The sequence below is a fragment of the Oreochromis aureus genome, linkage group 6 (genome assembly GCF_013358895.1).
Source record: "Oreochromis aureus strain Israel breed Guangdong linkage group 6, ZZ_aureus, whole genome shotgun sequence".
Taxonomy (NCBI): domain Eukaryota; kingdom Metazoa; phylum Chordata; class Actinopteri; order Cichliformes; family Cichlidae; genus Oreochromis; species Oreochromis aureus.
In genome coordinates this window covers 33,369,150-33,390,579 of record NC_052947.1, presented here as the reverse complement: position 1 = coordinate 33,390,579, position 21,430 = coordinate 33,369,150, and the positions used below count along the sequence as shown (strand labels likewise).

At 39.2% G+C, this 21,430-nt stretch overlaps 1 protein-coding gene across 2 annotated transcripts; it reads right to left on the bottom strand.

The window, feature by feature from the left end:
• Positions 1 to 583: 583 nt before the first annotated feature.
• On the bottom strand, positions 584 to 17,281 carry kcnip2 (Kv channel interacting protein 2). Of its 2 annotated transcripts, XM_039613410.1 has the most exons (9): positions 16,829 to 17,281; positions 7,586 to 7,684; positions 7,279 to 7,403; positions 7,045 to 7,114; positions 4,423 to 4,493; positions 3,928 to 4,035; positions 3,730 to 3,834; positions 1,895 to 1,957; positions 584 to 1,793 (listed from the first exon to the last, which is right to left on the bottom strand). In XM_039613410.1, exons 1-9 carry the CDS (start codon positions 16,899 to 16,901, stop codon positions 1,746 to 1,748), a joined length of 762 nt encoding a protein of 253 aa, XP_039469344.1. In that variant the 5' UTR covers positions 16,902 to 17,281; the 3' UTR covers positions 584 to 1,745. The 2 variants fall into 2 exon arrangements, with proteins under 2 accessions (XP_039469344.1, XP_039469345.1); XM_039613411.1 differs by lacking the exon at positions 7,586 to 7,684.
• Positions 17,282 to 21,430: the final 4,149 nt, after the last annotated feature.

The window sequence follows — 21,430 nt, the reverse complement described above, 5'->3', positions numbered from 1 at the left end:
TTTATATCGTCTGCTTAGGCAACACTCAGTTGAACAACTTCCTCCCAGCTGGAGTTCTGATTAATCACCTGCTATTTTCTTTTTGTTGTTTTTTTACGCAAGTTCTTTATTACTCTTGTCATTAGTCGTCTGATTTAAAGGCAAAAATGGTTTTATTGAATTATATTGTTTTATTGAATACACTGCAACATTTCCTGCTGTTAAAGTTTTAAAGATCCTCTCGGAGCCAAATTAGTGCTGAAGGTGTTCAAGTAAGAGACGACTGCAACATCAGAGGAGAGGATGTGAAAACAGACACTGTGGGCGTATTTAAAACTGGTTATCCGTTGATTTGGATAAGCCCAAGATTATTTTTTTTGGGGGGGGGGGATGTAAATAAAACTACATTCTGCTGATAGACTTTAAAACTGCAAACTTGTGCAACGCCTAGTTTATAGAAAGACTTTATTGCTCAACTGATTCAACTCGTAGACTTCATCAGAGCACTGTTTTAGGATAGGTGTGGCATAGAAAATTACAAAGCCACCAACACAGCCACATACTGTGTTGGCACCTCCTATGATTGGCTGGATATGTGATCATTTGGTTTTAGTCCAATTATTGCTTCTGGCGAAAGGGTGCGTCCGACAGACAACACCGTATTTGAGCAATGAACTGCATACGTATTGTTTGTCATATGTTTTTATGTTGACCCAAAAAAAATCAACAAGTTGAAACACATTAGAAATAAAATATAAATGAAGTGTTGCTGAACTTGCTCCATGCACCTTGGCTGCAGATGAAGTTGTGCCAGGAACCTCTTAAAAGCTCGGCTCTCATTACATTCTGTTGCATGAATGTAATGCACATCATAATCTACACAGGTGACACCCTCTTAAGCACTGTTTCAGCACTTTTAAAAAAAACAAGTAACCTGAGCCAAACCCATCAATCATATTTCAGTAATTTAATGATTTTTTCTTTTGCATAGCAACTGTGTGATTTTATTTAGTTTCCTCCTCACCATCATTACTATGCCCATATAGAAAATATATTAACACTTTCATTAAACTATTCAATGAAAACGGATACATCATGCACACAATATGCACAATTATAGTAAATGTGAGTGGTGAGCTCCATAAGAACACAGAGGACAGATAAGGACTGATAATATGTAAGGTTATTGCTTTGATTTCAAACTTAAAGCTATCCTCTGTTATAGGACAAGAGTGATTAGAGAGAGTGTGTGATACTTTACAACATTTAAGAGTTATTCCATTTGTTCCACGTCTGTATATCCGGTGCCACTGTCTCACTTTAGTGTGTGAACACATGCAATAGAGAAATATTGTAATAGTCATAATTTAGAAAGAACGACATCAAATTTTAAAATCGCAGCTGCTTGTTGTGCATATCTGCTGCTTTCTTGAGGAAACTGTTCATTAGCAATTCTTGTTTTCGTCAGACTGCAACATAGTGTACCTTTAACGCTTTCATTCGTATGTGTAGTATAAAAAATAAAATTTCACATTTCCCACAAGTCAGGTAATTTTGCATCAACACTTGACTCATTCTGCTCAGTCTATTCATTAAAAGTATTTTAGAAAATGTGTGTTTGGGGTCGGTATCTTTAAGTCACTGCTACTTGAACCTTGGACCGCTGTTGAAGCTCAGAAAATTCATCCACGCTGGCGATGAGCTGCATTTGAGCAGAGCGCTCCAAACAGGTGAGAAATCTGTTTTCTGTCTATGTCCACCAATGCTTAGATCACATTATCGAACATGTGCATGGACTGCATGATGTTCTCATCCTGAAAAAGAAAAAAGGGAAGAATTCTGTATTTTCAGCAGCTGTGGAGGTGGATGTGTAGCTGCACTGCTGTTTTAAAGTTAGACAGATATTATTATTAACCTTCTGACACGTCTCCAAGAACTCATCCATCGTGACCACTCCATCGTTGTTCTTGTCCATTTTCTGGAAAAATGCAACAAGTTATAAATGATGATTTAACTTTTAAGTAACTAAATGAGTTCATTCATGACCCCAGTCATAAATGAAGGGATGTGCAGATGTGACATTTGTAATTATAAAATCTACCTCTCTTACAACTTTTCATAGTTTTTACAGGCTCTCACCCATTTGTGCTGAAAAAAATAATGGAAAGTTCTGTGACATTATTAATAACAGCCAACCCCGTTACGGTCAATCATGACCCTATATTTAACCCAATAAATAAAGCAATATGGCAAACACAAATAGGAACATTAACTATGAAAGTTTAAAATGTATTGACCCCATTCTCCAAGTTTAGTTTTACCAGGTGCTAAAAGTTCTTTCACATATTTGCAAAATCTTTTAAAACCTGCATTGTTTACATTTGTGTTTGTGAGCCAACTAGACATTTCTGGAAATGCTCCAACCTTGTAGGACAAAAATCCTTTTACCAGATGACACAAAAAAACAGGGATTGGCCTAAAAAAAACTATGTTCTATAGTAACTCTAGGGCAGGGGTGGGCACCGAGGGCCGGTGTCCCTGCAGGTTTTACATGTGTCCTTGAACCAACACAGCTGATTTAAATGGCTAAATTATCTCCTCAACATGTCCTGATGTTCTCCAGAGGCCTGGTAACGAACTAATCATTTGATTCAGGTGTGTTGACCCAAGGTGAGATCTAAAACCTGCAGGGACACCGGCCCTCGGGGCCTGGAATTGCCCACCCCTGCTCTAGGGGGTACATTAAGTAGCCCAAACATCATAGCTCAGGCTTTCTCAGTTGGTGTGAAGTCCATGCTATCTCCTTGCCTTTCAAAAAAAAGTCCACATTTCAAAGGGACTCAGAAACAGTAATGGAAGCTGGGGAAATTTCCAGGGGAAGTAAATTAGCAGTGGGCTGCCACTATGGATCATCACTGAATTCCTCTCAGTCGGTCCTCCCATAATCATTGACGTCAGGGTGTTTTTTTCACAGCTTTCTGGCACTGCCAACCACCCATTTTCACTGGAAGTCCATGGAACATGTTCTAGTTTAATCACCACTACCAAACTGCTGGAAAGGTGGATTCCTGCTTATTTATGTTCTGCACAGGCATGAAGATACGCTTTCACCTGCCTTCATTCACATGCAGGCAGGTGACACCATGCAATAGTCTTCCCAGTAATCGAGAGTGGGCTGTAACTTGGTAAGATATACAGCAATCTATTGAAAATAGTGCTTTATTTAGATCTGAGTTAAGCTTTTGAAAATGTGGATCACACAGTCTTATTAAATAAGTCTCATTAGGCAGTGGGTGTGTCTGGATCAGCATTAGACTGGGTAAATCCTGCCTCATAGACAAAAGTTTTTCTGTTACTATCATCTGTGTCGAGCCAGAAAGGGCTGCCTCGAGATATGTTGTTCCATAGGGATCTGTTTTCTGAGCCATACTGTTTAGTTTCAATTTTTTGCCTTTTGGACGATTATTCTTCATTTAAAAGCCCAATTTAGAAATAAAACATGTCTTTAAGTTGGGTTATTTTTGTGTGTACGAAGCAGAGCAAAAGCAAAATATTAAAATTCACAGATATCCACTCTCTGACGAAGCTGGCTGTTTAACCCACAGCTCCACATTTACACTAATGGGCACAACAGTGACACCGTAAATAAAGTAAATGCTTTACCCATCACTTTCAGTACATTCTGACTCACTTTGAGTTCAGTGTTGGAGATGTGTGGTGATGTGTGATCTGATTATTTGTGAGTTTTACCTGAAAGAAGCTGTCAACATGCTCTTTCGGGGCACTATCTTTCATGTGGGGGTATGTATACTTCCCCATCATGTCATAGATGGAGTGCATTATTTCTGTCATCTCCTGGAAGAACAGACAGAAGGAAAATAAATATGAAAAAGATATGAGCTGCCAAAGTAATAAAAAGAAAAAACAGGCAGCGATTGGTTGGTTTACCTCTCTGGTGATGCAGCCGTCCTTGTTGATATCGTACAGATTAAAGGCCCAGTTGAGTTTATCAGTGATGGAGCCTCTCAGGATGATGGACAGACTTATAACAAAGTCCTACAGCAGGGAAAGAAAACAGGCACTGAATGAGAGAGAATAAAAAGTGAAGAGCACAATAAAGAGGAAAGGCACGGACAAAACTTTGCAGTATTTGCTGTATTGATACTATGTTTTATGTTTTTTCAGTTCCAACCCTGTGCTACTGACACCCACAGAGTTTCACCAACAGAGTGAAATCATTTTAAAAAGTAATGAGATTTATACAAGATGTGCACCAAGAACAAAGCTTTATGCTGCTTTCTTCCAAACTCTAGGAAAAAGTATAATCAAGTAACTACACAGCATAGATAAAGAAAAGGACAGTAAAGAAGATGAAAAAGGAAAAGGGAAAACATCTGTGTGAGCTGCAGGGAATGAAAGGAAGCTTTGAGGTGTGTATCTCACCTCAAAGCTGACCGAGCCATTGTTCTGTGTGTCAAAGGCTTCAAACAAGAAATGTGCATACATACTTGAATCTGCAAAAGAGAATACAAGAAAGCAAGTTACTGTAACTGTGCAGCAGTCACGTCAATGATTTTCTGTAATGACAGCCTAAACTGACAGAAACAGAAAAATATTAGAGACATTAAAAATGTGGACAGGTAATCGAATGTGCATAGTGTTTTAAATGGTGCTGCTCAGTTGTGAGTTGTAAATCACATTTTGTAAACATGCAAAAACATGCAAACACATTTTATCTATGCACAAATTATATCAAGCACACTTACGCAAAAAGTCTGATTTTAAATGTATTAAGGTATGACTGCAGATTCAGTTAAACCCAGATAAACACAATTAACAAGTATACAAGCACTGTGCAAAAGTCTTGGGCCACTCATTATAATATATTTAGCAAGGAAAATGGGAAACAGATGTAGCAAGTTTTTAAAAAACATGTGCAAACATACCTGGAAGTACAGTGTACGAGACAAGAACTGAGTTTGTGCAATTATAACGGAAAGTCAGTATTTGGTATGACTTTCAACTCAGCCTGAACTCTCCCAGGCAAGCTTTCCTTTAATTGTATTAGGTAGTCTTCAGAAATAGTTCCCCAGGCTTCGTGAAGGACTTTCAAAGCTTTTCTGTGGATGTTGCTCTGTTCTCTGTCATGACGATCCCACACTGCTTCAGCAATGTCGAGGTCCGGGCTCTGGGGAGGTCAATCAATGACTGATTGTGTTCCATTGTCTGTTTTTCTATTCAGGTAAGCTTTCACAGCACTGGTGGTGTGTTTGGGATCATTGTCATTGTGAAGATTGAAGCTGTTGCCAAGCAGATGCTTTCCAGATGATGGATCAAAATAATTCATAATTCCAGAAATTTTGACAAGATCCTCAATAACACTGACTGAAATGCAGCCCCAAACTATGACAGAGCCTCCAGTGTTTTACAGAGAGCTTTATAAGGTACAACAGTGATTGTCTATAGACAATCACTGTTGTACCTCTCTCCTGTCCTCTTCTGTATATACTTACTACAATCTGAACCCAAATTTTCACATTTTAGTCCAGTTCTTGTGTAATTTGGCATACCTCAGCCTTTTTTCCCTGTATTAATTCCTCAAGAATGGCTTCTTCACAGGCACCCTTCCACTGAGACCATTTCTGATGAGGATTCAAACAGTATAAAGATCAGCAGAAGGGCCAGTTGCATCTCACAGGTCCTGTTTCAGGTCTTTGCTTGATTTTCAGACAGTGTTCATGTGCTATAGATTTTTTTAAACCAGCCATTTCTTTGTTTCTCCTACACTTGTCCAGTTTCCTCAAATTTTCTGGGGATACACTGCACGACATGCTGAGACAAGCCAGGTTTCCTGCTAACAGCTCTTTGGGAATCGCCTTATTTTAGCAATTTGATGCTTGTCAGACTAGGTTATCTTTGTCATTCTTCATGGTTTTAACAAAAAAATTGATTGACTTTGATACCTTTCATTTTTAAACAGTTCATAGGTCAATGTTAAGCAGCTTTCCTCTGTAAATGCTCAGGACTGAAAATGAATGAAAAAGCAGCTAATGTCCAAAGAAAAGCTTTGAAAGACCTTCAGAAAACCTGGAGAACTATTGCTGAAGCCTGTCAGGGACCCAGGGTCCATGAGCAGTGTGGACTCATATTATATTTTATGTGTTTTTGCTACACTGTGCTGCTGTTCCTGTGTTTCCATGCTTGTATGTAGAGGCAGGTGTGTGTGTGTGTGCGTGTGGGTGCGGCTGTATCTGATAGGCCGGGTGACAGGCACCTTCAGGCCTGGTGGGTGTGGCCCTGCCAAGTGGCTGGCCGCACCTGAAGATCATGCCACGCACCTGCAGCTGATCAGCCTCGTCGGGGGAGCTATTTAAGAGTGTGATTACGCTCTGTTGCGGGAGACTCCATGTCAGTTTTCCTAGTGAGCCAAGTTTAGTGCGTGTATGCTTGCTGTAAGTGTCCTGACGGCTGCCTCTGTTATTTCCCCCAGGAGGAGCGTGGAAAACGAGAGGGCAGTGAGCACGGGTTGTGCAGACACATGGGAGCGGAGAACATGGAGCACGGACTTTGGGAAGAAGACATGGCACGGGAGTCAGGGAGCGCACGGGGATTTATTATGTAATATTTACATCCTTGCAAATAAACGCACTGCGTTCATCGCACAAGACTCCTGCATTTGGGTCCTCCTTCCGCTAATCCCCACTGTGACAAAAGACCACTTAAAAAAAACAAAAAAACATTCATAGTCTGATGCCTTGGAAGCAAAATATGAGAGGTGGTTCAAGACTTTTGCACGGTATTGTGTATAATTTGTCCCTGCTTTTAAAGATGAAAGAAGTGTTTATAACCACAAATGTGTATGTTATTTGTCACTGTCATAGTAAAGCAAAGCTGAAAGTATAATAAGATGAATACATATTTGAATTGAACACACCTAACCAGTTCAAACCTCAGTGAACACATTAAAGATAGATGAGACCGAACATTTCCTCCTACCTAGCTCCTTAGAAAAAAATCATAAATAAAATGTAAAACATGGGGTAAAAGGAAGTGAGTGTGACTGACCTCCCTGAGGGAAGAACTGGGAGTAGATGCTTTTAAAAGTCTCCTCATTCACCACACCACTCGGACACTCCTGTGGAAATCATAAAAATATTATGGACAAAAAAAAACCCTTCACACATACTTTCCAATGCACATAAATAGCACAGTAGAGCCGCATCATAATTGATGGTTTTCAAGTATTGCGCATTCATTGCAAGAGGAATGATCAATCATTTCCAGGAAACGTTGACTGACATTTTTGAATCCCCGGTAGAGGACCTGCAGCTCTTTTTTGCTGAATTTGGTCTGCTGTACAAGACGATCAAGGCCCTCAGGTCTGTAACAGACTGTCGATAGTTCACCATCTTCAACTATGCTCCCTGCATCGGAGGAATGAAGACAGAAAGGAAACAGTTTCTCTTTGAACTGCAACAGAGTGTCCCTGAAATGATGGAAACTTAAGGGAGGAAAATGCAAAGAGACTAAAAGAGTAAAAATCTATGTTTTGTTTGTGTTTAATTTAATTGATGTGGTGTGACAAAGTGCGTGTCCTAACACTTGCTTTGATTAACTGAAGAGCTGGAGCCAGAACGACAGCAGGGCAGCAGTTTGAGGAAGCGCTGCTTTAAGGTCTTTTTATTGGGTTTGGATGGAGGATTACCTGGAAAGAACCAGATCAGACCAGAGATTAGAGGCAGACACAGTGGCCCACAAAGTCAGCGCCATGCTAAGTGGATAAAACACTGGGCAAACTAGACTCAAATACTTGGAATCACTTGTCTTGCATAAAAATAAGTTTGCTGACCTTGCTTTGAATCTGTGTGACCCATTACATCTGTTGGGACAGGACCCAGCAGAGTCAAGTCTCAAGTCTGAGCTCCTCTAAGATACAGAAATCAGCTGAGAGATTCCTAAATGTTTAACATTATATAATCTTATTACTCTTTAGATATGAAAAGAAGCCATGTTTGTGTAATTATTTATTTAACTATAAGGTTTCTTTAAATATAAATTAACTGCTTTTTGGAGTCAGCAAACACAACAACGAATTATCTATCATTTGAAATGTTTAAAGTAGGTCTGTAATACTAACACAGCACTGCAAGCATTGCTGACAGTGTGGTAAGCATTTAAATATTATAGCACTTTTCTACCTGAGCACTCAAAATGCTTTATACAACATTACATTCACACAAGCACCTTTTTCCTTTGTGTAAGTGCTTTCTATCTAATGTTCACACACTGATGGATGCATCAGGAGCAACTCAGGGTTCAGTATCTTGCTCAAGGATACTTTGGCGTACAGATTGGAGAAACTGGGGATCAAACCACCAGCCTTCAAACTGTAGAAAACCCGTCCTGTCACCTCAGCCGCAGCCACCGCAACCCTAAAAACTGAACGGCAATGCTGCCATAATGTTTAGCATGTTTACTGTTTGAGTTTAACATGTTAGAATGCCAACTTTTGTTAATTGTTACTAAAGCAAAATAGCCAATAGAAATCTTGGGCAAATTGCGATGGTGCTGCTAGGTGAAAATTCAGAGAACAGCCAAATTCTTTATGGTTTCATAAAGCTATCTTCTTCATTATCTTTTAAAACGCTGTTAAAAAGCTTTAGCATTAATTTAGACACATTTACCCAATATGTGATGTTCCTGTACTGCTGGACCTAAAATAATGCCGGGTGAAGATGTAGTAAAACCGATAGAGGAGACAAGGACCATGCATAAAGTCTGTATTATTGCAGCTGGTGCAATAATAAGGCCAGACGACATCATATGACACAACAACACAACTTTGTCACTTAACCTTTTTAAGAAAAACATTCAGGATTATCTGCAAAGTACTTACAACTGATCTGCTTTGTTTTCAAAAGCGTTAAAACCTAAATGACTAACTGAATGACTACAGTTTAAATTACCATTTATTTTAAACAGTCAGAGATATCAGGACTACAGAAACCATACAACAGGGTGCTAAGAGAGGAACTGTGGTACTGCACAAGGAAGGTACGCCATGTAAGAGCACAGCGAGACAGTGGTGGGGTCACAGTAGGAATGACAGATGGGTTCAAGGTGGGGGTGGGATTATATCAGGGATCAGCTATGAGCCCCCCTCTTGTTTGCGATGGTGATGGACAGTCAAACAGATGAGGTCAGGCAGGAGTCTCTGTTCGAAGATGGCATTGGAATATGTAGTGAGAGTAGAGAGCAGGTTGAAAGGAGACTTGAGATGTGGAAGTATGCGCTGGAGAGGAGAGGAACGTGGATGAGCTTAAATAAACCATTGAAAATCAACAGACAGCACACAATTGAGGTGAAGAAGAGAGTGTAGGCAGGGTGGAGTGGGTATAGATGGGTCTCGGGGGGGATTTTTAACAGAACGGTAGCAGCAAGAGTGAAGAGAAACTTTACAAGACTTGCTAAGATGTGTGGAGACAGTAACACTAACAATAACACAGCTGACAGAACTTAAGATGTTAAGATTTTCTTTGGGTGTGACTGAAATGGACATGATTAGAAATTAATGTATCAGAAGGAAAGATCAGGTCGAGCGATATGGAGACAAAGTTAGGGAGACGAGGCTGAGATGGTTTGGACATGTGCAGAAGAGATGTAGTGGAAAAACTGGACAAAGAACAATGAAGGTGAAGCTTCCAGGGCGGAGGAAATGAGGAGGACTAGAGAGAAGATTCATGGATGTAGTGATGGAAGAGGAAACTAGGGAAGGTCAGATGAAGGCAGATGATCTGCTGTGGCAACCCCTAAAGGGAGCAGCCAGAAGAAGAAAACATATCAGGACTTCTCAATTATTAATTAAGTAGCATGTTTGCATTCAATTATTCATCTGACAGAATTCAAACTTGTTTGACTAACTGACTCTGAACCATCCCTTAGTCATTTTGCTAAAGGCCCAGGCAGTTTAGGGACCGGCCATAATGCACTGAGAACCTCTCAGTTCCCCTCTTCTTACTTCTAATGCATTTATATGGCACTTTTGCACGTCATTAACTTTGTTTCTTCTCTCTACTCTAGTTTATTTGTTGTTCTCTGTGCCCCTTCTCTCTCTTATTGAACCTGCATTTATTGTTTTCATGTCTGTTTGTCACTGTGCCATGCTCCTCTTCCCTAGCTGTTCTTGCACCACACGCCCTCCCAGAGACCGGATCTGCTGAAGACATTTTCCTGCTAAACAAATCCACTGTTAGCAACTTCTATAAACTCTATAATCTTGCAGCGATATGAATTTGCAATATAAAGTTAATTGGTTAATTACTAATGCTGTGATTTGGTGTTATATAAATACAACTGAATTGAATTGTTAAAGGCTCTTGGTTGTGTTAAGATTTTTTAGCCTCTCTTTTCCAAAGCCAGACACAGAAATATTATATTAACCCCAAATAAACCAAGGACAAGCAGAAAGTGGATAGGAGGGGATGGAGAAATCTATTCTGACATTTACTTCCTTTGCTCTGCTTGCTGCTTTTTTCTGCTTTCTTCTCTTTTCTTTTTTTCCAGCAGCAACTTTCTTTTGTCTCATTGTTTTCTCAGACAAACCAAGTCTATTTTGTGTAATATAATATCACATGTAAAGTTTTACAGACTTATAAACATCAAGACAAAATCAAACAAAATCAAATAAAACCATTGATACATTTAAAATATGCAAATACACTATGATAAAAAAAATTTTTTTTAAAAAAAGCTATGAAACCCTGCAAAGACGACGAAATAAGAAAGAAGTAGACAGAAACTTAAAGAAAGATAACAATCTTAGAAATAACTGAAGCAGAAGACAGTGACGCTAATGAAGGAAAGCGTCCTCTACTTGTTAACTAGGTTACTAACATAGTGGTAAGGCTGCGGTACCATGAAAACAGACATTTAGATTCAACTTTAATTTAAAAAGAAAACATTACTGGTTCAATGTAACATTAAAGAAATGTGTAAAACATTCTTGGGATCGCTTAGATTTCTTATAAGTTATGATAAAAACGGGATGATTAAAGGTCTAAAAATGAAAGTAGTTCTGTACGACTCCAGAGAAAAAGATATTTTCTGCCACCAGAGGGCAGTGGTGCGTTTGAGATTGTGAAAGGCCTCCAAGTCAGATAAAGGCTGAACAAACGTGTGCAGTCAGCAGCAGCAGTGAATGGCTTGAGATCAGACACAAGAAGAACTGCAGACATACACACAGTCCTATTAATCCATACACTGGAAACTGCAGAGGAAATTAACAAATCAGGTGTTTAAATGATGATGATGATGATGATGATGATGATGATGATGATGATGATGGAACAACAAATAAAACTGTTTAACCTGCAAACTTTTTATTCACAGTAAAGAGAAACCTATCAACCCACAAACATCAGTCACTGTTAGCGGATGCTGCAAATATGAACTATAAGATGCTTTGCACATGCAAAATAAGCAAGGTGTAAATTGCAGTAATATACCTAAAGTATTAAAATTATTAAAATGCACAGTGAAACTCTTTTGCCTTTTTGCCTTTAGAAGCAAGCTTTTGTCTTCTTTAAGCAATTACTGTAGCTCCCAGGGTGGCAGTAACCTTTCAGTGCACTTATCATGAACATCAGTGACAGTGGATGCCGAGGATATATCAATCAAACTATCAAATACAGCAGCTGCATGACCATGGAAAAACAAACAAAGCTTTATACAGCCATTCACACAAATGCACACACACACACACTCGCTGCATGAAAAACACCTCAGATTTGTGATTGAATGTGGCAAAATTATAAATGATTTTTTTAAAAAGCACAAAATAAACTGTAAAAAGAACAGAAAGGCCCCTGTTTTCAGGGCATTCCAGGCCACAAATACTTCCTAAGTTATTAAAAACCCATATGAGGGAATCTGTTTGATGTGACTGTTTTACACACAAACAACACTGGAGGTTGTTCTTGCATAAAAAACAGCTACTAAATGAGCTGAAGCACGCTTTATGCTGCTTTTGTGAGTTCACAGGTTCATAAACATTAGCGGGACATTGTGTCATGATTTGAATCGTTCACACAGTTGGAAGATGAGCAAAAGCAACAAAGCATACCTGATTAATTATTAAGCAACTGTTTACCTTTCCCATATGTGTTGCAAATGAGCACCGTATATCTGCAGGGGGTAGCTGGAGTTATGGATGAACAAAACTCAACAGCTATTTCAGCCGATGTTGACATTTCACAGTACCCAGCAGCTATTTGTCAGTTCAAGAGACCCTCATGGGTGACTTTGATCGCGTAAATCAATTTGAATAAGTGCAGTCCTCTGGGGTAGATCAATGTTCACTTTCCCATCGTTATAACTATCATTACAGCCTCTTTCACCCTTTGGTATAACTACATTTACAGCCTCTTTGAGCCATCATTGTTACTATTTAAAGCCTCTTTCAGTCACTGTTTCAAAAAGCACACAGGGGGGAAAAGTAAGATTCACTGAAAGAACGTTGAAAAAGAAATTAAAAGTTTCTTAAGGCCAAGCTGAAGATATTTCTCAGCAAGTTTTACTCATAAAGGGTCAATAATTTTCTTAGAAACCTTGAGCAGATTTTAAGCTTTTGATGGGCCTGACGATTAGGCTTTTGATAAGCTGGATCAGGGAGATGACAAAAAACATTGAAGTGGTTGAAAATATGGACTTTGGAATTCAATTTAATCATGAAGTGAAAGACTTAAATCTTCAAAAGCAGATTCTGATGATTTTACTCATAATAAATGTATTTTCTATCATTATTTCATGGGAAAAAAAGGACAAATCCTGAGAGACAATACACAACCTATGACCTAAGCATTACTACTGACCAACTTCTCTTTCCCAGAGTTAATCTTTAACCAATTCTTAAAAATCTTTTACAGTTCATTATAAAAGCTTAATTAATCTCTAAAGTAAAAATAATAATAATTGGCAAAGGTGAGTTAAACCAACAACTGTGTGTCGTTTAACTGTAAGCATTTCGTGCTGACTTTCGGAGGCCATGACAAATGAACATTTGTAAGCTAATGTTGCCAGGGGCAACAGCTCCTATGCTTACAATAATCCCCCAGAAGGACGCAGTTCAGATTATAGAAGTCCATTTCATGAAAAAGCATTGACACACGCAAACATACTTAAGTTTGCTCACTCTGGGCTGACAGCATGAGCTCTGCAGTGATCATATCAATAGTTTTAGCTCATGAGAGGCTTTTATTTTGAAATGAAATGTGTAAGTGTTGTATATTATAGATGGTTTCAGGTGATATTTTGATCCTTGAGTATTGTATAAAAAATGCCTGAAAATGATGCCACTTTTGTCATTCAAACACACAAACATACATATCACAAGCATGTTTGTTCACCGAGGAAATTATTCTGTCACATGACCATAAACTGTATATAAAAGACATAAACAGGTTTTTTCTCTTTTGTGTTTTGTAGTGAAGATCATAATTTTAAAAATAAATATTATGCTGTATTCAATAAGACTGAAGCTGGTGACTGAATCCATAAACCCATCAGTAAAACAGTCACTGAGGTCATAGTATAAGGGAGCTAAAGGGTCATTTTCCCATCGACTTTTATATAAGAAAACTTCAGTGTTCAACCAAAGGACTCAGCCCCTTCTGGCCAAATAATGCAGGTTCAGGGCCCTTTTATAATGCCTATACTTTTCAGACCAAGAAGCTGTTTTCATCTTTTAGTGAAGATAAACCTTTCAATCGCTCCCTGGTGGCTGACTACAGTGTAGGTCAGAAACCCCATCAGCTCCATGTTAGTGGATGGGACGTGGGTAAAACTAAAACATTAAAGTGCAGCTCAGACAAATGTTTCCCAAGGATTATTTCTGTCATTTCAGATATTTGTATCATGTGTAGGCTGAGGAGTTCATTTAAAGTAGTTCTTTGAGGCTATAAAACTGGATAAGATGTCATGGTGGAGATACTGTGAATGTTTCATATTTCGGTACATCTTTATAGCCAATCTATAGTTACAACACTCACGAAAATATTAATACTAAGGTTAAGATTGAAACATGAGTTCTGCCTACCAAACCTCCAAATTTAATTAATAAACATGCAGAAAGGTTTGAAACCTGCTCCTGGCCTTTTGGGTTTGAATGTATTAATCAAGCACATTATAATATGCTCATCAGTGAGCTTTAACACTGATTTTCTTAACTTTGGACAAAGGGCTAAATATTCTCAGTTTTTATGCTGAGGTATCAAGTCCATCCATCCAGCCATTCATCCATCCATCCATCAGTCACACACTGGATCTCTTTCTAATCTAGTGAAGTCTCTGATTTCTGTTTACTTCGTGATTTTCTAGGGGTGAGTTTACTTCCTTGAGTTCATTCTATTCTATAGTTGTTACAATCTTTAGGATTAGTTTTTGTATTTGAGTTCCAGTTACTGTTTGGTATTTATGTAGTGGCTGATTTCTGCCTTGATTTCTTTATATTCCACAGTGAGCCTGATTCTTGGTCATATTTTAAACCTTTGGTTTTCTTCTGTATGGGATGAGTTTGTATGAATATCCCAGTCTTATAGCAGCTTTTGTTGAATTGTGTGTCGTGCCACCTTTTTGCCTTCTCGTGGTTTTTCCAGGTTTGTGGTGTCTGTGTTTGTATTTGAGCCTTGGAATAAAACTCATCTTTTGTTTCATTACTTTGAGTCCTGGTCTGCATTTGGGTCCACTTTTTGAACTGAATTCTGATCCATCCATTTTCTTAACAGCTTATTCAATCCAGGGTCATGGGGGCCCTGGAGCCTATCTCAGCTGACTTTGGATGAGAGATCAGGTGCACAGAGGACAAGTCGCAAGCCCATCATAGCAAGCTGCTTCCAAGAATTTCATATGCAATCTAAGCAGATTTCCCAAACCATCAACCAATGCCTTTTTAACGGTGTTTTTCTGTGACATCATGGTTTAACTGTCCCACAGCAGCAGGCACCCTGTACCACTGTAATAAGTGTGGTGCAGAAAGTAATGTGTATCTATAATGCATGAACCAAGAAGTAAACAACATGAGGATTTCAGCAGCTTTACAGAAGAACGGTTGGACATAAAGACCATTTAGTGTTCAGTGTGAATTTTATCTGATGAATATTTCAAATACACTTTAATAGAATTTTCCATAGGCATATGTTGCTGTTAGACAGAAACCATGGAGATGAAAGGTAGAGGCTTCGGGCTCTGCTTCACTGTTTAATAAAACACTTTGTTTGTGTCTTCTAAACACCTCTTAAAACCTCATGCACCTGTTCTCTGTTTGGTTAACCTGCTGCTGAATGGATATCACACCTGCTATTGAGACAGCAACTATCAGCTATGAAATAAACTGTCATCTGTCTAACATCTATCTCATATAGTAGTTTAGAAACATCATATAAAAACTAAATGGTGCTGCTATGTGCGCCATATTAAAGGGGTTATTTTTACACATTTATGTGGTTATTTTTAAAGGAAAGGACTATTTAGGGAAGCTGTCAGAAAAATGACAGACCAGCCTGCCAAAGCAAAGAGAGACCTGCGCGTGTGATCTCTAAAGAGGATTGTGTTTGCAAGCACTCGTGAGAAAAATAAACCAGTGAAATGTCTGAAAGAGAGAAGAGCCTCACTGATCTAATTAGGCTACGAACACTCACACTGCTAGATGTAATTTTAGGTGATGAGAGCCTGTTTGGCAATATTTTTCTGTTCTCTTGCTTTTCACCTTCAAGGCCTACGACCAGTGTGATTATCTAAACTACAGTAAATCCACATTGAGATTTTATCATCCTAACTACTCATTACCATTACTTTGTTCATATAAAAAACACTTTTTTATTTTCAAATTAATGTGTTTGTTCATTTTTCACTCCTTCAGCTAATCTGAGAAGAATCATGTTGCTATGCTGTAACCAGATAATGGCACTGACGTTTGAGGAACAAAGTCATTGAACCATTATGTCAATTATTTAATAGTAAGGTGGGGAAAGGGCCCAGATAAAAGCAGACCAGTAAGATGGTGATGTCTTCTGACTGCTTGTTTAGAAAACTGAAAACAAGAAGAAAAGAAACACAGCTGAAAACCTAAAGCTAGGCGTGTGGCTGTTGCCAAATTTCTACAGTGATTAATAATAATTCCGGATTAATTTTCTGTCCGTTAGTTAAATGAATAATTGATCAGTAGCACAGGGCCACAGAGGGGACTGCTTTCAGTTAAATTTATAGCTAATGACTCAAATAATACCACTATTGTTATTATTTACCCATCTTTTATTTCACATACAATCATTTAGGTGTAAATCAAACACTTCTTTACGTTAACTGCATTTATTGCTTACACTGGAAGACATTTTTTTTTCTTGCTGAGCCCTTCATATGGAGCATTATTTATCTTACTACTATTATTATTAGTAGTGGTAGTAGTATAGTTCCAACTTAAAAATACTCAACATATGATGGCGACCTGACATTTTTAGATCTATTAGTTCACATTCTTATTATTAAAACGATGGAGTAAAGTTCATTTCAAAGGAAAATACTTGTGAGATCTGAATAATTGATCAGATTATGCTGCTGTTTGGGAAAGCTGTAGAGCAGGGAGTTCACGTGCACAGACACTCACTAATTGTTTGATTGTGGTTTGTTAAAAGTGCCATAGTCGAATATCATTGAGCCGTCAAACCAAAACTTTCGTCACCGCAGTGAAGGCGCACTTCTTAGCGGAGATTTGAGCCAGGCCAGCAAACAGCGCCAAATCATTAAAGAATACTATTAAAAACAAACAAAAGCAAGAGTGACATGACGACACGCCTACCTGTGAGTGGGTCGTAAGATCTGTCCAGCTCTCTGGAGTCTGACAAACTCTGATCCTGACTCGTGGATTTCATGCTTCCCTCCCTCTCAGTTCTTTTCGAATCACCAAGCTGAACCTGCAGGATCTGTGCGAGCCGCAGTTTATCTACGACTTCAGCGCATTCACTCCCGATTGCATGTCACTTTTCTATGAGCATCAGTGTGGGCTGCAAATAAATGAACGACGGAGACGCAAAAGTCCGCGCAAAGCTCGTCTGTCTGCTCCCTGCACTCCCAACTACAACCCTCTCTCCTCTTCGCGCTTATCAACAGCGCAGCAGAGTTTGAGGGACTTCGGTGGGTCTGAGGTTCTAATGTACTGCTGACTTTAATTTTCTGCCAAACATCCAAAGTCCGCCTGCCAGCTGGAGCGTGTACAGGTGTCCTTGCAAAGACGCGAACAGAGAGAAAGAGAGACAGAGAGGTAAACCATCAAAGCTGGGAGGAGTGATGAAGCAAAAGAGGGAGTGGCACAGCAGAGGGATGTGGGAGCCTGTACCTACTAATCTATGCCTGGCTCTCTGATGGATGGTCTCACCTTGGACTTGAGCCGCTCGGCAGCCTAATACTTGCGGATCAATATCCTGTCAGCTTCACGTCCTTGAGTTGGCTCAGCAGAGTAAAAGGATGACTCACTCGTATTTCATCAAGGTCGTGATTAGAGAAAAAAAAATTGAATATTATCTCCATAAATGCGCAACATGGAGACGGAGGACGCCCCGGGTTTGCTGGATGAACTCTAATATTTCAGCAGATTTGTTTCCCATCAGGAACCTCTTTTTAAAGTACTCTCATGAGAAAGTACTGTTATGAGCCTGTCTGGGACATCTTCAAGGTTAAGGGTTGTCTAGGGAGCTACTGGGGCTCATTGAAGTCTTTCAGTATGTTTTAGAATCCGTTTCTCCTTCATTCTTGTGACTGGTGCGTTATTGCTTTGGACAGGCATGAATTGGGATACAAAGCTACAAACTGTTAGTCTTTTAGCACTGTTAGAGATATATTACATGAAAGCTCCTGTGTTTGAGAATCTTTGAGACCTAAAAAGATGTTCATCAATACACCGAAAAAGGTTCTTACGGTTAGAATTGCATATGACTTCACAGATCACTTTATCACCATTTCTTTGACATTTGATTTAATGCTATAGGTGCTTTTTGTACACTGTAGAGGCACTCTTTCATAAAGTTGCACCTCTGTGAGGGTGTAGCTTTTACAGCTGCACTTTAAGCTAAACATCAGAGGTGGAACCAAGAGGTGGATGAACCTCTAGCCACCTATACAAACAGTACTGAAGCCTATTTGAGCAATATGAACATACAACTGGAATTACATGCAGCAACTAGTGTTTCTCAAACCAAACTTTTCTCTGTTCCCCACATGGCAAATTTCAATTTGAGGTTTATCAAAAAATATTAGACTCAAAACATGTAGACAAATGTACTGATTTTCAGCGGGTATAATATTTTTACAGTTCCCCGTCTCACCAGCGTAGAAGAACTTGCACTAAATAGAACCAAAGTAAACCAGAATATTGGATAAATTGAAACTCTTTACCTGACAATAGTAACATCTTAGGACTTTTTTTTGTAAATATCTTGTTTTCAGAATTTTCTCTTCTTCAGCCTAAAAATAAGAAATACTCGAAGTTTTTGGGCTCATAATAAAACTAGAATGGGAGCTTTACAGCTTTATAGTCGTTTCCACATGAAAAGCAGCACTTTTCATGATTAGCAAATGGACTTTTGCCTTTGAATCTAATTCTCTCATACACAGAGTGATGTAAGTGAGAATACCTTTTCCAGGAAAAGCTGAAATAATCCTTGTTGGGGATAAATGGTGTGGTGGAGCTTCTTTAAAGACCAGCCAGCGAGTGAGGGATTATTGTGTCCCCAGTCAGAAGACTGATGGGGAGGGGAGAAAATATCTGTCAGCTGCTGGAAAAAGAGGAAAGCGCAAGGCAAAGGTAGGACACAAAGAGAGGTCTGGAGAAGCAAAAAATATCAAACAGAGGGATAGTGGTGCATCTGAAGAGGAGGCTGAAGCAACAGAATGAACACAGACATGAAAGAGAAATAGGAGAAGACGGAGGTAACACAGTGGAGAGGTATTTGAATATCTTATGCGCCTGGGGACTGTTAAATCTCGCAGTATTGATGGTGTTTATCTCCCACAGGGGTTTACAGAGACATTTAGCACCTCTGCAGGCTGGAAAGTGGAGTCGACAGATAACCAATAATGAGCTCTGATTGATGCCTGGAGTTATGCACAGTGCAGAGCAATGTTGCAGGTGGCAAGCAGCACACACACACACATGCATGCAGATACAGTAAAAGTATCAACAAGTACAAGCTTCCAGAGAAAAGGACAAAAAAGTGGTGCCGCATGACCTAAGGAGTTGTGCGCCTGCTCAAGTCAGTCTGAGTTGATCTTGTGTTTTCTGCAGATACAAGAACACACAAATAAAGAAATGAAGGGTTGACAGAGGGAGGGGGAAGTTCAGCCAAGACAAAGTAGGCAATCTCCCCTCAGATGAATATTTGATGAGAAGGCCGATATGCCTAAATGAGACATTATAAATACACTGCAACGTTAATGGGTTGTCACAGTAAAACACCCGGGCTTGGATCAATCCGACCGTCTAAGCCATCGTCAGTGCACACACGAACACACACACACACACACACACGCTGCAGAGATTATATCAAGGAGTTAATATAGTGCCCAGTATATAATGCTGACAAATGTATCAGGGGGTTTCATGTAGATTAATATAAGGGGACTGTAGTATAGCAGGTTAAATATTATGTCACTCTTTCTGTAGCACTCACAGGGGCAAATACACACACTTTCCACAGTGCAGCATCATCCCCAGTATATACAAAACTACATCATTATCTCAGGAACAGGTTGTACTAACATAATATGTGTCCATAAGAGGCTCGTCATTGTGTTTTTCTTGCTCACAGCTTTAATTAGATGCATGAGAGAGGCAGAAAAAGGAAAAAGCAAATGTGAAAAGAGCAAAGTTGTTTCAATAGTTGTTGTGTTGACGGGACTGACAGGTGGCTCTGGTTGCAGCTACAAAAGAAAGACATTTTTTGCTTCCACTGTTAAAAAATTACTGATATCTAGTAATGAAGAAAGAAAAGGAATCACCATCATTTTTTTTAGAATTTATATTTCTAAAAAGAAATTAACTTTTAACTGGTGTTATTTTAGCTGACAATAAACATCTGACTGCTGCATTCCTACTCCTTACAGTTCCCTAAGGATTACTATGAGCTGTATGTGCAAGTATCATAGACCCAGCTGTTGCATCTCTGACACCTAAATGTTTTAAGCAGTTGTTTGAGAAAGGACGGAGAAGCAGGAGGTGGTGTACCACCACTGTCTTCTTTTGGAATTTCTAATCATCTGTCTTTCTTCAAAATATTACAATAAAAGCAGTGTGTTTGGTTTGGTTTGGTTTGGTTTGGTAGCAGTGCTTTTGTGCTTCTTTATACTAGAACGTGTCACAGCCGTCCTTGTGTCATGTAACAACTTGTCCCAAACTGGAAATTGTGATAATGTTAGGTATAAACCTCACAGTTAACTTAACATTGGACTGGAGACAAAGCAAATGCCACTGTAATGGTTCCTTTACTCATTAGACAAAAAAACAAAGTGAATATTTTGAGTTTTCTAAGTTCTATTACATTAAATATATAGTGTATTTTTTCTGAATTTCAAGGTAAAGGATAACATTGTGTTTGGTGTGATTTTTACTGAATGTGAAGATGAAACTGAGCATAGAATATACATGCACAGGCCACTACATTAGACACACCACTTCAAATTGGTCTGAGTATTTCCGAAACTGCAGATCTCCTGTGATTTTCCCACACAATCATCTCTGGGTTTATAGTGAAATGGCTGCAAAAGAGAAAGAAATCTAGCGAGTGGCTGTTCTCTGGGAGAATGACTGCCCCGAGCTTCGAATTCCAACTTGTCCTATAACATTTGGAAGGTAGGGTCAGAGTGAATCCATGGATCCATCCTGCCTTGTATAAGTGGATCAGGCTGCTGATGGTATAATGGTGTGGAGAAAATTCTCTTGGCAGACTCTGGACCCCAACTGAGCATTGTTTAAAAACCACGTCTAACCCGAGTATTGTTGCTGACCATGTCCATCGAAACACCAGTGTACCCATCTCCTGCTTGATGCATCTTGCAGGATAAAATAACATGTCACACATTTGAGTTCAGTGACAATGACTGTAGTCAGATGATCTCCAGCCAGGAGGTCTCAGTCCAAGAGCGTACCATTCTTTCTTGCTGTGATGCGACAGTGCTATCAACTTGATTGTGCCACCTATTCATTTTTTAACTTACAGCATTAATGACATCAGCGATCATCAATCAGGTGATCATACAAAATAAAGTCAGCTGCTAGACCAAATCTCTGCTAGTTGCACAACAACCGTGGGGTGCCGGGGTCACCATCGTCCCCTCAAAGGTAGCTGTGACTCTTTAACTGCTTTGTGTTAATTATTAATGGTAAGTGCTTCTTTCTATTTTAACTTCC